This window comes from Gossypium raimondii, chromosome 12, assembly GCF_025698545.1.
Source record: "Gossypium raimondii isolate GPD5lz chromosome 12, ASM2569854v1, whole genome shotgun sequence".
Taxonomy (NCBI): domain Eukaryota; kingdom Viridiplantae; phylum Streptophyta; class Magnoliopsida; order Malvales; family Malvaceae; genus Gossypium; species Gossypium raimondii.
The window spans coordinates 51,005,578-51,025,334 of record NC_068576.1 but is presented as its reverse complement, the minus strand read 5'-3'; the positions used below and the strand labels follow the sequence as shown (position 1 = coordinate 51,025,334).

Sequence of the window (19,757 nt, the reverse complement as noted above, 5' to 3'; positions counted from 1 at the left end):
GGTTCTTTATGTTTAAATTTGGTTTAAATAATAAACCTTTACTAATCTTTCCAAAGAAACAACTAAGGTACTTTTACTAGATTATAAATATAAAAATTATAATTTGTTAGATTAGATATACAAATTTTTTGAAATAAAAAGAAATTTGAACCCGATTTTAGTTAGAGTGTTCATCGCATTAGATGTGATCTAGATTCGAATCACACTAGTCACGTTGCTCTACCTTATTATAGTTTAAGAAAAAAAAGTCATTCCAAATCATGCATCAAATCAAATTTAGATTTAGTGTCTTAACTAAATGACTTCCCCGCAGAGATAACGGTAGCATAACGTACAAAGTTAATTTATGATTGAATACAACAAATTAAATGCCACAATGATCGAATGAAATTCCCTATTTTCGTTTCAGCTGATTAATGCAGCTAACTTTTGATCCACATCTAAGCTATAAATTAATATGTTTCTGTAAAGCTTAAAGAAAAATTAAGCCCCCCTCCCCTCTCTACTTAGCTCGTAATATTTCTCAAAAACAATGGCTTCAACTTTCGGAAACTGTTCAGTATTATCTTCTGTGGTTCTACCAATAATGTGCATATGCTTGACTCAGTGGCTGCTAGTGTTTCCAGTTGCAAAAACCATCCCAAATGGCTTTTCGGTGGACCTCATACACCGTGACTCCCCACTCTCTCCGCTTTACAACCCTCTTGAAACCCCGTTTGATCGTTTCTACAATGCTTACAACCGCTCTATCTCTCGCATTAATCGTTTCAGGCCAAGTTATTCCAAGGCAGTCTGGTCGGATATAATGGCGAGCGGTGGAGAGTATTTCATGAATATTTCCATTGGAACCCCACCAGTTTTGGTGCTGGGGATAGCCGACACCGGCAGTGATCTCACATGGGTTCAGTGTAAGCCTTGTGAAGAATGTTACCTGCAGAAGCCTCCTCTGTTTGATCCTATGAAATCCTCCACCTACAAGAGCGTTCAATGCGGGTCTGATCCCTGCAATGCATTGGATAGCTCCGACAGAGTCTGTGATCAAGAGCAGAACACTTGTAAATACAGCTACTCCTATGGAGACCGCTCCTTCACCAGAGGAAATGTTGCTCTCGAGAAGTTCACCATCGGTGCAGCCAACTCTACTCGCATAGACAGTCCGGTTTCCTTTCCGAACCTTGTGTTCGGCTGTGGACACAAAAATGGTGGCACATTTGATAATGTAGGTTCAGGTATCATCGGCCTTGGTGGAGGTCCCCTTTCTCTAGTCAAACAATTGAGTAAGTCCATCCATGGCAAGTTTTCCTACTGTCTGCAGGCTCCGGATTCAGCAGCGAAATCAAGCAAGTTAATATTCGGCACGGCAACCGACTCCAATGCTGTTTCAACTTCAACTCCCTTAGTTGACAGAGACCCTTCAACGTATTACTACGTGACATTAGAGGCCATCAGTGTAGGAGACAAAAAGTTGGCCTACGGCAGCGGATCAGCTTCATCGGCAACAGGGGAAGGCAACATCATCATCGACTCCGGGACGACATTGACGTTCCTGGAATCAGAGTTCTACAACAGCCTTGAATCAGCGTTGGAGGAAGCAATTAAGGCGAAACGAGTGAGTGATCCCAAGGGGCTTCTCAGCCCATGTTTCGAAGCCGATAAGGACATGGATCTTCCCGTTATCACGTTTCATTTTAGCGGTGCGGATGTGAAGTTGCAGCCATGGAATACATTCGCGCAAGTCCAAGATCATATGGTGTGCTTCACCATCGTACCTTCCAATGATATAGCCATTTTTGGGAACCTGTCTCAGATGGATTTCTTGGTCAGTTACGACCTTGAAGAGAGATCTGTCTCCTTCACGCCAACTGATTGCACCAAAAATCCATAGGACTCGATACCTAAATAAATACGTCAGTGATTAAATAAAAGTGTGTGATATGATGATCTTTAATCAATATATGACAAGTAAGTCGTTAATTGTGCAGCTGACAATTGGGTGTTTGGTATAATGTGATATATACACATGGCTTGGTTAGGACTTTTTAAAGTCGCACTTCAATGCACATTATATTTGAGTTTATTAAATATTGACGTCTTTGTCTCAACTCGTGTCAATCAATTTGTGTAAACACCAAATTCAACCTCGTTCTAACAACGTATTAGCGAAACAAATTGCTAACAATGTGATGATGGCATGCCAGTTAATCCATAGCATGAAATCACGGAAAAGAGACAAAAATGCTTTATTCGTGTCAGCCATGAACAAAGCATACATTAAGTGGAATTTCCTTAAAAAGCAATTATGTTGAAAATGGGTTTTTATAGGAAGTGAATTAAACACATTATCAAATGCATCAACTTTGATATCTACTCTACCATTGTTAATGGAAAAGTCATTATTATTTAAGCGTTTAGAGTCGAATGGATTTATTATCATTTAAGGGTGTGAAGTCAGAAATCATTTGTGAGGATCGGAATTAACTTAATGTATTTTATGAGAGATAAAGTGCAATTTAAATATTTACTAACTCATAACATGATAAAATTTAAAGGAGCAAAAGTGTTATTTTTCCATTTTAGGGCTTGACATCGCCCTTTGATCTCCGCTAGCCGCTAATGCTGATGATGGGTTCATGCTTGAAGGTTGAATTAAAGAAAAGAAAAGAAAAAAGAGTAACTTTATCCATTTTTATAATATTTTTATATATTTTTTATTTTTAAAATTGTATTTTTTGAATTTTAGAATTGATATTAAATTGACAAAATTGCAGTAGTTAAGGGTTAAATTTATTAATTCTTTCAGAATAAGGAATAAATTGATAAAATATTATGGTTAAAAGAAGACTATGCCTACATTTCGTTTGATGTCAAATATATTTTATTCATGGCGTGACTAGAATTTGAAATTAATATAATTGGGTAAAGTGATTAGAATTTAAAATTAATCTAATGAAGTGATGAAATTAAAAATAAAATCGGTGACCAAAACAAAATTCAAGAGGATAATTTTTTTAAAATGGTAAACTAGATAGTTGGTCATCCAACTTTTATAAGTTCTCATTTTAGGTATTAAAATTAAAAAATTGCATTTTAGGCACTACCATTAACAACCGTTTTCATTTTGGTCATCCGTCGTTAATTCAATGTTCATTTAATTGCCAAAGTTTAATAAATTTTCATTTTGGTCACTCTTTTATTTTTAATTTTTAGAATTAATTTTAATTTTCCCAGTCAAAGGAAGAAACCTGGGGTTTTAAGGAAATTGTCTTAATTTTATAGGAAAAACTTGAGTTTTACAAGGAAAAACATTTTATCTTTTTAATTTCCTTTATATTTTCCCATTTTAGATTTAAATTTAATTTTTTCAAGTAAAAAGAGAAAAATAGAGTTTTTACATGGAGTTGGGTTATAGGAAGAAACTTGGGTTTCATTTTTGCATCTGAATAACTCAATTTCCTGTAAAAACTCAAGTTTTTTTTCTCTTTTTTTAATTAAAATTATTTATAAGAAGGAAATGAGTGAGTAAAATGAAAATTTACAAAAGTTGGGTGACTAAAATTAGTGTAAAACAACATTGCCTAACCCCAAATTAAGGGAGACCAAAATGAAAACAATTGTTAATGTCTATGTCTAAAATGCAAATTTTTATTTTCAATACCCAAAATGAAAACTTACAAAAGTTGGACAACTAAGTGCTTAGTTTACCATAAAAACACAATAAAAACAAGGGTAATTTGTATAAATAGTCACCCAACTATTAATATGATTATGTTTTGGTCACTCAAGTTTAAATTTTCTCTTTTATTCATTAACGTTATTGAAATTTAATATTTTGATCACTCATCTATTAAATCACTAATGGAATATTTTTAACATAAAATTTATTTATTAAAAAATATTTAAAAACATTCAATAAAATTTTTAAAAGGCAACAAACAAGAATTAAACTAAATTTAATTTTTAAAAATTTTTAAATTTTAATAATTTATCCAATGAAATTGATTAAACCGAAAAATGGTTCAGCAGTTGAATACCCTAAAAACAAAAACATCGAACTTTTGTTCCGGTCGAGAAGGGAGATTACATATGTAGCCTCTGATTTCATAAATCCAAAAATAAAAATCTCTCCCTATATAACTAGCATCTGCTAATTTTCTTATAATTGAACAAATAGTAATAGTTTAAGAAGAAGAAAAAAAATTGATGATGCGTAACGGGGCGGGCAGCCTGGCAGTCCAGTGCCTTAGGCTAGGCTAGCGTCTTGACTCCTGTCGTTTCCACAATCGGGAATTTCTCCCAAATCTTTTTTCCTCAGTTTTTCACTCGTCCAGTCATTGCTCCTCTCTGTTCTTTTCACGCTCTTTAACGCTACCATCTTACTCGAAGCCACTCAAAGCCTCTTTGCCTCTTCCTCTTTCTTGTTCTTGCCTTGGGTACTGGGCTCCATTTATGGCAACCTCAGGTGAGTGTGAAGGTGATGGTGAAGAAAATGGGGAGCAATTTCTATTTCAACAAACCCAGAAGCTGCTTTCTTTATATCTCGGTGTTAGTTTCAGTGTTTTCTTGGCATACCTTCCCGAGTCTTCCCTCGCTTTGCTGCCCAAGTTGCAAACCCAAACGAGAGATATCACAGCTAGGCTTTTAACGGCCGAAGAGCAGTTGAGGCAAATGAAGTCTAGGAGAAAAGAGGACTCCAAAGCTAATGCCAGAGTGGTCGAGATCTTTGCCACCCACAGGAACGCGTGGCAAGCGGAGGAGAAACAGCTCCTGCAGCAGATCCGGGATCAGAGAGCAAAGATCGAGGAGTTGGAGAGGGAGACCCATGAATCCAAGCGGAGAATTGAGGAGCTCCAGGACATTATCGGCTTCATCTCTACTACTAGCGGAGCTGCTGGTGGAGAACAACAACAAGAAGAAGAGCAACAAATGGAGGAGGCATTCGCTGCGGAAGACACCAGGGATGACCAACTCAAGTTTAATGGTGTCCTTAATGTTGCTCACAATGGGAATTTCCCTTTCACTCCCGATCTATTAGCTTCTGCTTCTTCTAAGTTCTGGGCCGACAGAGCTACTGTCTGGCAGGTTTGTTTCACTCTTCTTCTAAATCATCATCTTCTCTTTTTTTTTTTTATTATTTTTGGTTGCCAGGCAAATACTAGATTAGAAGACATTTTTTTATTATTTCTTATGACTGGGACTGTGAATGATCTCATAGCTTTTCTCTCTTTTTTAATTATTAATTGTGTGGAAAAAAAGGAGACAAATCATGGTGAAAAACCTTAAATCAGTAGGAGAAAAAACTATAGCTTTTCTCGCAACTCTTTGTTTTTGACACCTTCTCTTCTCCCACATGAAATTTCTCACACTATGTATTATATCCTTGTTGAAATTTTGAGCAGAGAAGGCATTGCTTTGCTTCTTTTATTTTTATTTTTTGGTATAAAGAAGCTGCAGCTTTGAACTTAGAAGGGTTGCTCTATGTATTGCTTTTCTTCAATTTGATAAAACATGAGCGCACTGTGTAATAAATCCAAGATCCTTCTGCTGAATGGCCACTCAGACCGGTTCTAGGCTATCTATTACCTCTGCTTCGCATGCTGACTACTAGTCTTCCTTGTACTGGTAGAAGCTTTCTGCTTAAAGCTGAGAATGAAAAATCAACTTAGTGTCGTCTTGCTCATGCATCTTTATCATTTAGAAGTTTGAATCTGCAATGAAGTTTTAATTAAGTTGTGTATTAGGCTCATGTATCATTAACACTTAATGCATAAAGTCATCCCTCTCTTTACTTGATTCTTTGTTCCTTTTCACGATATGTTGGTTTGGTGCCCACTCAAAAAGTAGCTTTTAGTTTCTGATTAGGCCCTTCGTTGGAGCATGTGGTTGGACCACCTTTATCTAAGACAAGACAAAATCATAACCTACACAATTTCCTTTAAGGCTTCTATTGGTTGCAACCAAAGCAGCTTCAAGAAGCATATATACGGTTTTGAATCAATTCAATATCCTTCAAAATTCGTAATTCTACCTCAGATCAATCAACTATGATTCTTATCACACACACACACACAAAAAAAAAAGAGTGAAAAATAGTATAGTTTTACAACCGATAAATAATCAACTAGAATGTGTGTGGTAGGCACTATTTATTAGTATCATCTGAAGATATTAGATCTCCGAAAATTTTTTCATTTCATTGGCTACTTTTTTCTTTTCTTTTCTTTTTCTTTCCGTTATTTGGATGAATTTGATCACTACAACTTTTAAAACTCTCCTTGAGTGCTCTTATCTTGATTCTGGTCTTGGTCTACTGGCTTTTGGGAGAGAATGAATAGCTGAGAGATGAGAATGTGAAATTGAATGCCATTTGTGAGAAATTGTTTAATATTGCCATCTTTCATCAGATTGTTAAGTATTCTCATATCTGTTTAAACCTTTAAAAAAAAAATTATGTTCAGCATGACAGATGGTGAGGATTTATCAGCTTTGTATTTGGATATTTTGGGCTTGCCCTTTTTTAATTGCTTCCTGAATAATTTGCTATGTCTGTGACTGTTAAAGGTTCATTGCCGTCTGTTTATGCTTGCAGGATATACAGTGTGAATCTCTTGAATCTTTGTATCATATGAAGCATTTTGTTGCAAGGTACAGTATAACAGTCTTGTTATTGGTTCTTGAAATATGTCTATATGAAATGCTGAGGCTGATGAAGGCGCAACTTATGTTTTCTCATCAGAAGGGAATCACCTTGGAAGGTAGATGGTGAATCAACTGGAGTTTCCTCTAAACTAAAGCTGCTCGAACAGGAACTATTGAATTTGGAAAAACTAGGCAAAAGTGATTTTTCAAGGGTACCTTCATTAATGAGGAAGCAGGCCAGAAGATATCAAGCTCTTACTGCAAAGATTGATGATCTCTGCAGAAGAATGGTAAGACATGTCTGCCTTAGATTTTATTTTTCTGTGGTCCATTTTTCTACTTGTGAATTTTGGGCTTTTGAGAACCATATATATACCACAAAGTTTAAAATTGAAACTCATGTAATTAGATTTTTATTCCGGATTATGTGAGGAACCCAATGATTCAATACCAATTAGGACTTGGTTTTCTAGGGTATGGAAAATTATAGAGGCATTCAATATTTTCAAAAAGAAAACAATGTCCTGAACTTTTTTCTTCAATTAATGAATCTAATTCCTAAACTTTTAATGAAAGTTGATTTTATTGCAGTTGATTATGATATTAAAATTTTGACTTTAACTCGTATGACCAGTCTTTTGGTGATGAGATGGCATACTAAAGTGGAATAGTATTTTTATAACTAAAGTTTTTGTGGCTAGTTTAGGCCACATGACCAAATAATTCAAGTTGACATTTCATGTCATAAACCAAAATGCGATGCCCCACGAAGTTAACTTGGGTATTTTGCTACGAGTTGTCTTAAATCAGCTCTTGTTTAAGTGTAGGGATTACTAAAGGACAAAAACTAGGGAAATGAGATATTAGAGAAACCAATATTAGACTTGGACTCTTATCTTATTATACACTGTACATGATACATACAAGGAATGACACAATTGTTTCCAGTTGAGCCTAACTTGCTCTGGTGAAGCTTGGGGTGCGAATCCATTGACTTTGATCATGTCAGTTGGAGAGTAAAATATCTGTTTTCTGTTTCTCTCATGCCAATTGTGGTCGTCAGGCTACTATTTCTTTGCCAAGATGATAGCAGAAGTAGATCCATCATACTGTGTTGTTTGGCTTAATATTTGTTCTTAATCTTGCAGCAGGCTAGTGATCCCTCTGAACCTACACTCAGTGTAGAGTTTCGAACACAGAGGCAGACGGAGTTTTTGCTGGAAGCATTTCGGCTTCAGCAGCATGCATCTGAAACTGGTCAAAAGCTAATGGCATTACAAACCGAGATAGGGAAGAGTTACTACAAGGATGATATTGGAAGCTCAGGGTCAGCCAAAGCGGGCACGAAACGATCCATGGATTCCATTAGAAACAACTTACAGGAAGTACAAAGAAACTTGGAGATATGGTTGGCCAGAATTATAGGAGACCTGGAAGGGATTCTGGCCAGAGATGGCTCTTGCTCTTCTCGTGTTAGGGAATACTGCGTTTCTAGATACAACAGTCATTTTGTGCAGTAGTAGAAACAAATATTGGTCTAACAAAATACCCTCTCTTAGTAAATATGAACTGATAATGTCATATAGTAGTAGTTCTAGTAGTTAATCTGCGAGGATGAATTACATTTCAATTAACGGCCTTGTGTGTAATTGTAATATTCCTTTTCGTCTCCAGCAGGGCAGCCTTAAAAGTCCAATACTCCTTTTAGCTAGCAATCACCGAATCTTTATAATTAAGCATTTTAAAAGGAGTGAATGCCTGATTTGGGTTTTTCATGGCAAGCATCAAAATGAAACAAAGTTGTTCTACTTGTTTGAACATAGTAAGTATTTTAGTGCACGTAGAACCAGAGTTTGCATACATAGAAATAACTTAGATTTCTCTGTTGATCTGCCCCTGGATTGGAGAGACGGATTTGTGTTGGATAGGAAGTGTTATCCACCATTTGGTAAAGGTGGAGCCTTTCAAGAACACATCATTGCTTATTTGGTTACTACGAATCCATTCATCCAACTTTCTTTCCAGATTTATAGTTCTTTCCCTGATAACTTCAAATGCTCCAGGGTCGGCAGTCCTATAGAGCAGCAGCAGCTCCTCTACCTCAGCCCAGAAACAGGACTCTGCGCTTGATCCCACTGGCATTCTCAAGCCATGCTCACGCCATCTTTGAGTGTATTTGTAGCGTCTTGGTCTGCCTTTGTACATATAGGATCCAGTGTCTTCGTTTTTCGCGTGTCGATAATAATTGGCAATGTCCAAAGGCTCGACAATGCGACGGTACTTGGTTGCAAGCTCTATCCAATCTTTTCGGCTTTCAAATGGTTCAGGGAGTTCATACCTATTCAGCATTTCAATAATCTCATCCCATATTCCTGTTAGTTCCAGCCTCGTTACATTTGCTTTGAAATCATCCTCGTATTTTGATATCCTGAAGGTGTCATAATAGCCCACCTTGCACAATGCAGATTTGCTCTTGTACTCTTCTAGTTTTGCAAGTCCTAATTCAATTTCTTGCCTCTTATTATCCATTCTTTGCTGGTTACTTAATTTTTGCTTTTCGTGCTCTCCGGCAGCCCGAAGACACAACCTGGCCCTAGTGCTCTGGAATTGCAAGACACCAGCAATTAGGTCATGTTAGAAACAACACAGCCAAGGGCATATTTCTTGACAAATTGAACAAGTGATACTTACCAAGCCAAGGTCATCCAAGGCAATGTTTGTTGCTATATTCCCAGCAGCTGCGCCACTCGACGAGAGTGGAAGCCCTTCCAAATGATCTAATTGAACAACATTTTGCCAATTTAAGCATCCTTGAAGCTCGCTTGGATAACCCAAGTGGTCGTTGAGGCTTCTCTCAGCAACGGCATTAAGTTGATTCTCAGAGCAGAGCTGAGCAGAGTAGAACAGTAGTTGAAGAATAGCATCGGCATTTTTTACCACAACCAGCTTCCCATGTCCAGGGAGAAACACAAAAGTTCCACAGGGCCTATAAGGGCTTAGCTCAATGAAGCTTGCCACAGTTTCCAATATTGGATTTGTGTTTCCCATTAATCGGCAGGCAGCATGGCTGGCAACAGCTGATGCATTTCTCATCACACTTGTATAAAACGTCGATGCTTCTCGAACTGATCCCTGAATAGGAAACATTGTCTTCTGGCTCAACAGTTTAAGGATCTGGTCTAGTTCCTGCCCCACGGTAGACAAAGAAGCAAGCAAAATCCGGGGGACAATATCATACCTCATCACAAAATGCAGAAAAAAGTTCGACCAATTCTCTCTTATAAGTGCATGGTTGAAAATGAAATCACCAACAAGAGGGGATCCGAATGTCACACAAAGAGGTGACATCAAGGTTTTCCCAGGTTTCAAGTAGTGCTCCAAGAACCAAACTGTTGTTAGGATAGCAATGGCGCCACCAGATGAATGTCCAGTAAACACTATCTTCTTCTTCTCCTTAATAGCTTTTTCTACCTGGGAAATGTCAAAATCTATAACTATCAACTTCAAGCTATGCTTCTTTTATACCTTCACAATTCCATTATTTTGGCCCAATGGTTTGCTTTTAATGCACCATCTTTACAATCTTAGAACTCTATGCCCTTTTTGCACCATTAAGTTGGTAAATTGGATCTAATTTCAGAATCAAATTTACCCTTAATACATCACCTTTTATTACTGTGTCGTTTTCATCACGTTTATGATTCATATGTTTTCAAAACATTTCACCATCTATCAGTTAAACATCACACACTAATTGCAAAATGTATAATTACTAATACAGTTAGTATACCTTTTAAAGGAATTCTAATTTTCTAAACTGGTAAGAGTTTTATTATATCTTTAAATAATAATAACAATAATAACCTTCGATTTAATGTCAATATAATCGCAATTTGTTAATCCACATGCATTGATACATATAACATGGATTACCAATATATGCAATTTTTTACCCAACAATCAATACAACATAGAGTAAATAAATTATAATTAAAATGTAATTAATTATTATATTATTTTTAAGTTAAAAATAAAGATAAAAACAAAATGAAAGATTTTATAAATTAGTTAAATACTTACAAAATTTTAGATTTTTGTACGTTAAAATATTTAATAAATTTATAACTTTTATACAATTATTTATTAATTTGTAAAATAGTCATTATTTAATAGCATTATAACTGAAAAATATTAGTTAATTGTTATATTATTTTATTAATAATAAAGATAAATTACAAATTAGTTAAATATTTTAGGAAAAAATTGGAATTTTGTACAAATATTTAATTAGTTAGAATTTTCTATATCTTATCTTTTTAACAGTTTTAAATAGTATAATTATGAAATATTATTTTAGTAATTAATTTTATCAAATAAATATCTCATCTTTTACTCTCTTTTTTGAAAAATTAAATTTATTTTATTCAAGAGGGATTGATTTTTTTGAGCAAATTTTTTCTCACTCGTACCTGTATATTGGAGTTCCTACCATGTGCATATCAAATTCAAAACATGTAAATTGACAAGTCACCACATGAAAATCAAATTTTTAAAATTTGACAAATCTATGGTGAAAGCTGTAATCATAAATGTAACCTGTTAAATGGTGATATGAAATTTACCCCAAGTCTTACAATCTCAACTCAAATCGGTTAGAGTACATAATATCCAGATTCAAAGATGGATTAACGAATATAAGTAGTAATCGACTTCTTAACCATGAATTGAGTGAAGGCGCCACAGAGAAAAGAGATATCATAAATATTTGAATAATTCAAAGCGAAAAAAGAAAAAGTAAAGAGATGTGACAATGGTAATTAAGGGGTTACCTCAGTTTGAAGCGAAGGTTTAGCCAAAATCATCTCAAATCTTGTCAAAAACCCTTTATTAGCGCTTGCAAGTTCATCACGTCCAATACTTCTAAGAGATGTGGCCACTTTATCGTTGCCCTTGGGACACAGTAACTCCGACCCATCAATCTTCATTTCCCCGAAAGGTTGTTGAGCAAACCAGTCACCCACAGACCAGGATCCAGGGAAGCTGATCAATACTTCCGATGATTTTTCTACAAGGTAAGGCTTTTCCGGCGACTTATGTGCTGCCATCGCAATCGAACATGTTTTCTTTATCAGTTCCCCAGAAATTTCCCCAATCGTAAGGCTACCCATTTCCCTTTAGGATTTGCAAAGCTTTAGAAGCTGTTTTAGAAGCTATGGTGTTCTTTCTTTTTTTGCTTGGCTTTTAAGGTTGAGCTGAATGGCAAGAAATTCCACGGAAATTGGGTTTTTTTTTTTCCGATAAAAGGAATTTAAAAAAATGAAAAGAAAAAGACCCTTTCAATTGCGTATTGACTTCGCATTATTAGTACAATTTAGTGACTTAATTATTTAAAAATATTATTTAAATTATTAAATTGTTTAAAAATATTTTTTTAAATTATTGAGCTGTTAAGTTTTACTAGCGAGTTCTAAATGATTTGACTTAATTAATTATTTTCAAAATTACCTTAAATACAAATTGATATGACATCAATGTCGAAAATTAGAGAAAAAAACCTTTTTCAATTAGTAGATTTCTGACATCTAAAGTTATTTAATAAAAAAATTAAATTGTAAAATAAAAGGGATGAGAGTTTTTGATTGGTACAAGTAGTGCGAATAAAAAAGCCATATAACATCAATTTTAACAGCCTAGTAACTTAAATGAAAACTTTTGAATTGTTCTGAAAGGATCCAATTTTAGCCGGTGTAAAAAAATATGGTTTGAAAGTTGAATATCAAGTTATTAATAAAAAATTTTCGTTAATTATAATAGGACTAAATTGTAAAAATACAAACTCTATTAAATTTTAATTTAAAAAATGTAAGGGATTATTATAATATATAATGGTCTTATGATAGTAAGTTAATTATTATTAATTAAGTTAATCAAATTACTAATCTAAGTGCATGTATGTGTGAATCAATTCATCATCTTTCTCCCAAGTTGCGCCGCCTTAGCTATGGAAAGAAAAAGAAAAATTCAAAGTCTCTTTAGGCATTTTCGGTCCAAGATTGATAAGGTAAGAATGTTGCTTTTCATTAGATTTTTGTGAAATTATGATCATCTCAATCTAGCATGTCTTACCCATATATTGAAATTTAAATTATTAAATTAAATACAAATTGCCATATTTGATGAAATTAAATTTGTCAGTAATCAGATTGTGAATAATATAAGCTGTGAATGATATGTTTATATTATGATAGAATTAAATTAGAAGGCAGTGAAATTTGATGGATTTGGTTAGAATTCAAATAAGTTTTATAATTTTAGATATTAAATTGAATCAATTGAAATATATTAAAAATTATGTCATAGATTAAAAGTTCAGGTCCCTAGTGAATAAATATCAAATTATATTTTGATTTGATGCTAAATATTAAAAGATATGAGCATTTCGGATATAGGAATTGAAATAAATAAAATACAAATTATGTTAAATTGTTGTGCTTTTATGTGTTTGTGTGAAACTAATATTATTTCTATTATTGAATTTATCGTATGAAACGAAAGACGACATCTAGCTGTCTCAAGATAAAGAAAAGATGAAGGCCGTAGACGAGTAACCTATTTCAGATTGTGCTTTCATGATTTGTTTTCAATACATAAGTGTTAAATTAATTAAGATAATGTTTATATGCTTGTGTACGAGTAAATTTATACTATGATTAAATTATGAAATGTAATAAAAGTATATATATATATATATATATATATATATATATGACGATCTACATATGATGAATTGTAGCAAGAATGTGAGTATAGGATGTACGTGTTAGATAGATTAGATACGAAAGCATGATAAAGATATGAGATGATGAGTATTAATATGTAAATGATTTGAATATTACATGAAATTGTTATACAATTGTGACATGAGAAATATGATATGCTATGTAATAGTGAATACCTTATTAATAATTTCGGGTTAAGTTGAGTATAGTTGACATACTATAAAATTAGTGTACGAGGTTTACTTTGGTTTATACCGACGAGGTGTGAAGTGAACATTATACTTTGGACATATTAATGGAGTGCTCCGCACATTTATATATTTACTTCAATTTATATTAATAAGGTGTAGAGCACAATATACTTCAGACATACCGATGATGCATTGAATGCTAATTATATTAGTGTGATGGTTGAATGATCCATGTCTCCGTTCTGAGTTTGTGTCCGGTTAACAATGATTATAAAATATGTATATTGATAAATGATAATGAATATTGAATGATGATTTTGAATTAGTATATAAACATTATAGTATTGATAATAGCATGTGAAAGACCACGTGATTTAGTTGTTATGAGCCTTGAAGGATGATATGGTTATAATGGATTCGAATATGAAATGAGAAAGTAGAATGATTCATGTGATATGCCTTAATTTTATATATAATGTAGATGTAATGATAGATGAATTAACTTAATAATTTAGTTTAATCTAATTTTAAGTGACTTGCTCATTAGTAAAACATGAATTTATACAACTAAATTATGAGACCAGTTTGGCAATTGGATCTTGGGTTTCAATTGCTTATTGGGTAATTGTTCTCCTTTCGAGGTTGAAGTATGGGGTATCCTTGATGGGCTCTTTATTTTACTGGACAAAGGGTACATAGTCAGGCCTTAACTGATTTTGAATTAAAAAATTCAGGTACTACTGTGTTTAGATGAGAATAATGAGAGTTGAAGGGCAACGAAGCATCAAACATATACCAAGAGAACAAAATTTGGTTGCGAATAAAGTAGCTAAACTTAGTCTAATAAGAAAAGCAAGTCTTCACAAAAAAAATTTAGAGTTATTACTAAAGAAAGTGCTGCTTTGATGCATTTGATAATTGATCTTTTATTTTTTACCAAAAAAAAATTATAAAACTCCCAACCTTCCAAACTCTTGATTAATAAAAGATAATGACCCAGACATAAATTATTGCTTCAATAGATTATAAAAATAATACTTCAATAAAATATCATTAATGACAAAACTTTAATCAAATTGCCGCGTGTACAAGAACCCTACAAATAAAAATCATTTACAATAATTATAAAAAAGTCAACAATGCTCCACCCGCTCTCATTATTATTCCCAAAAATTAATTCGAGTTGATAGAAAAGAAAAGCCCAAAACCGTATTCATACTGGTGGCGCTTCCTCTCAAAGATCTTCTCGGCCACTGCCGCTGCCACTACCACCACCACGAGCTAATTCATTCAACAAATCAGCCGGAGCAGCACCCACTTCCTCCCCAACCAAAACCGCCACCACCTCCTTCATCATGGGTCTCCTCGAAGGATCAGGGTGACAACAAGCCAACCCAAGCTTCAACATCATCTCCACTTCCTCACCCTCGTATTCCTCTCGAACCCTCGCGTCCGCCGCCTCTCTCAGCCTCCCTTCTCCATACAGCCATCTCACCCAATCAATCAACACTTGCTCTTCTTCCTTCTCCAATGCCATCTCCAGCGGTCGTCGCCCACACACCACTTCCAAAACCACTACCCCAAAGCTGTAAACATCGCTAGACGCCGTAGGAACCGCGACCGTGGCCAATTCAGGTGCCAAGTAACCCAAAGTTCCCACCACCCTCGTTGTATTGGGAACTTGTCCGTGTTCGTACAATTTAGCCAATCCAAAATCTCCAAGCCTTCCTCTCATTTCAGAATCCAACAAAATGTTGCTTGATTTGATATCTCTATGAACAACAACTTGGTCCCAGCCATGGTGCAGGTAATTCAAACCCTCGGCCACGTCGGCCAAAACCAAAAGCCGCTGTTTCCAACCGAGGAGTTTCTCCGGTTCGTCGAAAATCCACCGGTTAAGGCTTCCGTTAGGCATGTAATCATAAACAAGCATGAGTTCATTTCCTTTTCGACACCAACCTCGCATTTGAACAAGATTCTTATGTTGGAGCCTTCCCATACTTTCGATCTCAGCCATGAACTCTCTTAATCCTTGCTTGGAATCATGGTTCACGCTCTTAACCGCGACCTCCGTCGTATTTGGAAGCGTCGCCTTAAAAACACGACCAAACCCACCAGCGCCTAGAAGATTTTCGTTGGAAAATCCATTGGTGGCTTGTTTAAGCTCATCGTAAGAAAATCTATGAGGCCAATACTCGAGTTCCCAATCTTCAATCTCTTCTTCACTTTCTTCCCTGAACTTTTTCCTCCAAACAAAATAGCACCCAGATCCGCAGATAATTACAAAAGCAACACAGCCGATTACGATTCCAGCAATAGCCCCAGATGACAAAGAAGATGATGATGATTCTATGAAAAACTCAGGCAAACCAGTTGTGTTAATCTCTCTAAGAACACCCGTATCGCTGAAGCTCCAAGCTAAAATCCTCTGTGCCTCAACCCACTGAGTCTTGGACGCTGAGAACCCAACAAACATTTCACTAGCGACATAGTTAGCAATAACCGGATCTTTATAATTAAGCGTTGGCCTAGAGGGTTTGGAAACGCCGACGGGAGCAACCGTGACGTTGATCTCGAAATTTGAACCATCGAAATCAATCCAAGCATGAACATTTTGGCCAGTTCGCATGTTAAGGGGAACGAAACTTCCATTGGAAGAATTAAAATACTGAGCTGTAGCTGTTTGAGCAGATATAATACTGTTTAAATCGATCCCGATATGATTGTCGTCAGGGTCATTGAATTCCGGGTTTCGACCGGTGTCGAACTCAACTGCTAGAAGGGGAGCCACGGTAGGAGAGGTGGCGTTGGTGAAGATGCCAAAGTATTGGCTGGCGAGAGCGCCTGGAGGGGAAGTGGAGTTGGAAAGGACGAAGCAGAGGCCAAAACCGGGGCTGGTGGAGATTTGCGGTAGGACTGAGAAAACGAAGGCCGTTGAGAAGGAAGAGAGGGTTGAGGAATTAGAAGTTGGGATCATGCGAAGGGTGGTGGGGTAAAAGGCGCGGCCATAAGAGAGGGGGTTGGAGTCGTTGGTGAGGCGGATGGTGGAGGTGTCGATTCGGGCGTCGTTAATGAGGGTGAGATTGGTGGCGTTGACGGCGGTAGTGAAGGAATTGAAGAGGAAGTCGAGAGCAGAAGTGGGGGAGACTAATATGATGATGAGGAGGAGGAGAAGGAGGAGCAGTGGACGACGGAGAGGCTGGGAGTGGGGACATTGGAGCAGCTTCATGGGTGTCCCGTGATGGTTGGGTGATTCTGAAAAACCAAAGTCTATAAGCTGACGATGACTATTTGTAAAATAAAATAGAAGAAAAAGGTGTGCAGTCTGTTAATTGTTGATTTGGTTAGATTAGCATTAGCCGCCTCAACATATCACCATTATTGCAGGCTCGGTCTTTGCTTTGCTGGATCTGTCTTATTTCTCACCCAAAATCACTTCCTACTCTAAACCGTTTTGCGTCTCAAAGTAGCCTTAAAACGATATTATGGTACGGTTTGATTTTGTGTTCTACAATGTCAAAATGAACACTTCATTTCTTTCATTGGTCAATATTTCTTATTCCTTCAGTCTCTATATTTTTAATCATAAAAGTCAACTTTTTTCATTAAATTTGGTTTTTTGATATACCTAAAAAAATTTATACCTTGTTCTCATTCTTAAATTAGACCATCACATATTAAAAGAATTAACCTCAAAAAATTGAAGTTTGAAAATACACATTTAAGTACAAGGATTCGGAATAATCAAATTATAATAGAGATTAAAATCGTTTTCCATGACTAAAAAAGGGTTCAAAATATGTGTAAATTGAAAATCTAAATCGAATACTCTGATTGAAGCTTGCAAGAACTACATGCCTGAAACTGGCTTTGTGGGAACATAACATAGCATTAATGGTTATCTTAATTCTCAAGTCTTTACTAGACCTTTTACAGAGACTAACGACTGGGATTTTTAAATAAGAGGTAAGCAAGACAACCGGAGAGAGTATAGTTTTCAACCAGTTTCTTGCTCAAACTCCTCACCCTCAGATTCTTCTGCATTGTCAGCATCATCATCATCCGCATCATTATCGTCTTCTTTATCATTATCAGCAGTTGTCTTCCCAATCACAACCAAATTTCTGTTAGTATCCCTGATTTCGTTCAACTGCACAAATTAATTATACAAGCGTTAACAAAACCATCACCGGCAAACATATGAAACCCACCTAGATAAACATCAGCTTCTACAAACTTCTGACAATCTGATTACATGCTCAAGTTGAGTTATATGGTAAGGAGATGAGCGTTAGTGATGTCATAAACTACTTGTAATCTAACATTAGAATTAAGAAAGAAACAACACAATGACAGGGTGAGAGGAAAAAAGTTTTCTCCAGTTGATTGCACTCAACCGTGTAGGGAACTGCAAAACATGTAATCACCAGCTAAACCATTTTCAAGTTAAGCTCCGGCATATCCAAGGTCCAGTGCACTTCTTAGTACTTGCACTTCTCAGCAAAAAACCATTATCCTAGCAACCTAGCAACTATAAAGGGAAGGACTAGGAAAACCAAGAGTATATGAAAGCATGGTCTTTGACACAAGTTATCTGTTAAATCCTGGTTCGGTGACATGCATTCAGCGTCAAGTTTCAAACCCCGAAGCATAGAACCTTTTAGAAAACAAGGCATTTTTTTTAACATTATTAGTGCTCCTTTTGAGCAAGTGGAGTTATTGTCCTTACTGTAATGTCCTTACTGTAACTTGTTCTAATGAATTACAATAGCATCCTATTTCCTTTAAAAACTTAAACACTGATCATATCAATAGCACAGCATTACTACATGAAATTCTATCATCAACTTAGGTAAACAAGAAAAGAATGTTGCTATTAAATTCTTGTTCAAATAGAGGCTAAGAATTTTATGGAGTAGCTTGTCTCTACAAAATCCATCACATAGCACATCCACTAAATCACCAGAAAGACAGGCATAGCTCTATCAGTGCTCCAATTCAAATAGCAAAGAGGACCTCCATGTTTCAAATACTTCATATTTGATCTTTCAAGGGGGGGGGGGGGGACACTCCTCTAATTTAGCATTACAAATCTCTTATAAACACAGTATGAAGGATGGGCATTCATTAAAATATGCGTAATTTAAATTAAGTGATTATTTTTCATAAATTCTTCAGCAATAAAAAAATCGTTTGCCTATTTCCGAGAAAGTGATTAGTGCACAGTTACTTTTTATTATACTAATTGTATGATTTATGTGAGAGGGGAAAATCCCTAGAAGAGAGGGGATTGGGAAATTTGAAAGTACCTTGTCTTCGAGATTAGATTCTTCCATGGCGAGGAGGAGCTCTTCGTTGTGGGGTTGGGGCCATTGAGAAGGAAGCAAAAGTGACGACGGAATAGTCCTCATCGTCGACGGGAACTGCGTCATGAACGCCGGGAACTGTAGCATCTTCTCTTCTTTTAATTTTTAAATTTAATTAATTTTCAAATTATGAACTTGTGCCACTGGCGTGGCGGTTTAAATTTGCTTGTCTTTTGGGCCTTCTAGTATGCCTTTCGGCTCATTTAGCCTGCTAATTTGTCCAAAGCAGAGCAGAATTTGTTCGAATTTGGGTTGAAAGCTCACCGATCCATCAATTTTATTTTTCTTTGGTTAAACGGTACCAAATATCACTAATTTACATTTTGATTACTTAATTTTAAAAATTATAAAATTATTATTGAATTATTTAGAAAATTCTATTTAAGTCATTGAGCCGTTATAGTCTCTCTGTTTGTACCATTTGCACTAATCGAAATTTCTTTTTTCTTTTCTCTTCTATAATTCCGTTATTTTTTATGAAATAACTTTAAACACCATGAATCTATAAAAAAATCCAAAGAACTTTCTTCTACTTGTTAATAAGTACCAATCGTCGAACCATTGTTTAAAATTTGCTAGTCAAAATTTTTTTAAAAAAACTTAAAAGTTTAATGACTTAAATAAAAAATTTTAAATAGTTTAATAACTTAAATAAAATTTTTTAAATAATTTAATTATTTAACAGTGACCTTCACCTCATACATTTGCCAAGCCATTTTCAGCTCGTCGAGAATCCTACATATAATTCAACCGCCATCACCATGGAAATTCCTAACCTTCTAGCA

The 19,757-nt window shown here is 35.4% G+C and overlaps 5 protein-coding genes across 7 annotated transcripts; 2 read left to right on the top strand and 3 right to left on the bottom strand.

Annotated features, from left to right (window-relative positions):
* The first annotated feature begins 293 nt into the window (after positions 1–293).
* On the top strand, positions 294–1,974 carry LOC105764914 (probable aspartic protease At2g35615). Its single transcript, XM_012583718.2, has one exon. The coding sequence runs from the start codon at positions 533–535 to the stop codon at positions 1,883–1,885; it is 1,353 nt and encodes a 450-aa protein (XP_012439172.1). The 5' UTR covers positions 294–532; the 3' UTR covers positions 1,886–1,974.
* A 2,175-nt stretch (positions 1,975–4,149) lies between these two features.
* LOC105764913 (uncharacterized) lies at positions 4,150–8,309 on the top strand. Of its 3 annotated transcripts, none has more exons than XM_012583717.2 (4): positions 4,150–5,079; positions 6,587–6,642; positions 6,734–6,926; positions 7,788–8,309. In XM_012583717.2, exons 1-4 carry the CDS (start codon positions 4,447–4,449, stop codon positions 8,154–8,156), a joined length of 1,251 nt encoding a protein of 416 aa, XP_012439171.1. In that variant the 5' UTR covers positions 4,150–4,446; the 3' UTR covers positions 8,157–8,309. The 3 variants fall into 3 exon arrangements, with proteins under 3 accessions (XP_012439171.1, XP_052480685.1, XP_012439170.1); XM_052624725.1 differs by having other exon boundaries at positions 4,151–5,079; positions 6,737–6,926; positions 7,785–8,309; XM_012583716.2 differs by having other exon boundaries at positions 4,154–5,079; positions 7,785–8,309.
* Positions 8,310–8,426: 117 nt separating this feature from the next.
* Positions 8,427–11,927, bottom strand: LOC105764911 (protein EDS1L). The gene is made up of 3 exons (XM_012583715.2): positions 11,466–11,927; positions 9,328–10,107; positions 8,427–9,237 (listed from the first exon to the last, which is right to left on the bottom strand). Exons 1-3 carry the CDS (start codon positions 11,802–11,804, stop codon positions 8,509–8,511), a joined length of 1,848 nt encoding a protein of 615 aa, XP_012439169.1. The 5' UTR covers positions 11,805–11,927; the 3' UTR covers positions 8,427–8,508.
* Positions 11,928–14,629: 2,702 nt separating this feature from the next.
* On the bottom strand, positions 14,630–17,138 carry LOC105764910 (L-type lectin-domain containing receptor kinase S.1). The gene has a single exon (XM_012583714.2). The coding sequence runs from the start codon at positions 16,833–16,835 to the stop codon at positions 14,841–14,843; it is 1,995 nt and encodes a 664-aa protein (XP_012439168.1). The 5' UTR covers positions 16,836–17,138; the 3' UTR covers positions 14,630–14,840.
* Positions 17,139–17,406: 268 nt separating this feature from the next.
* Positions 17,407–19,107, bottom strand: LOC105764909 (uncharacterized). Its single transcript, XM_012583713.2, has 2 exons — positions 18,916–19,107; positions 17,407–17,756 (listed from the first exon to the last, which is right to left on the bottom strand). The coding sequence occupies exons 1-2, from the start codon at positions 19,057–19,059 to the stop codon at positions 17,604–17,606; spliced, it is 297 nt and encodes a 98-aa protein (XP_012439167.1). The 5' UTR covers positions 19,060–19,107; the 3' UTR covers positions 17,407–17,603.
* Between the last annotated feature and the right edge of the window lie 650 nt (positions 19,108–19,757).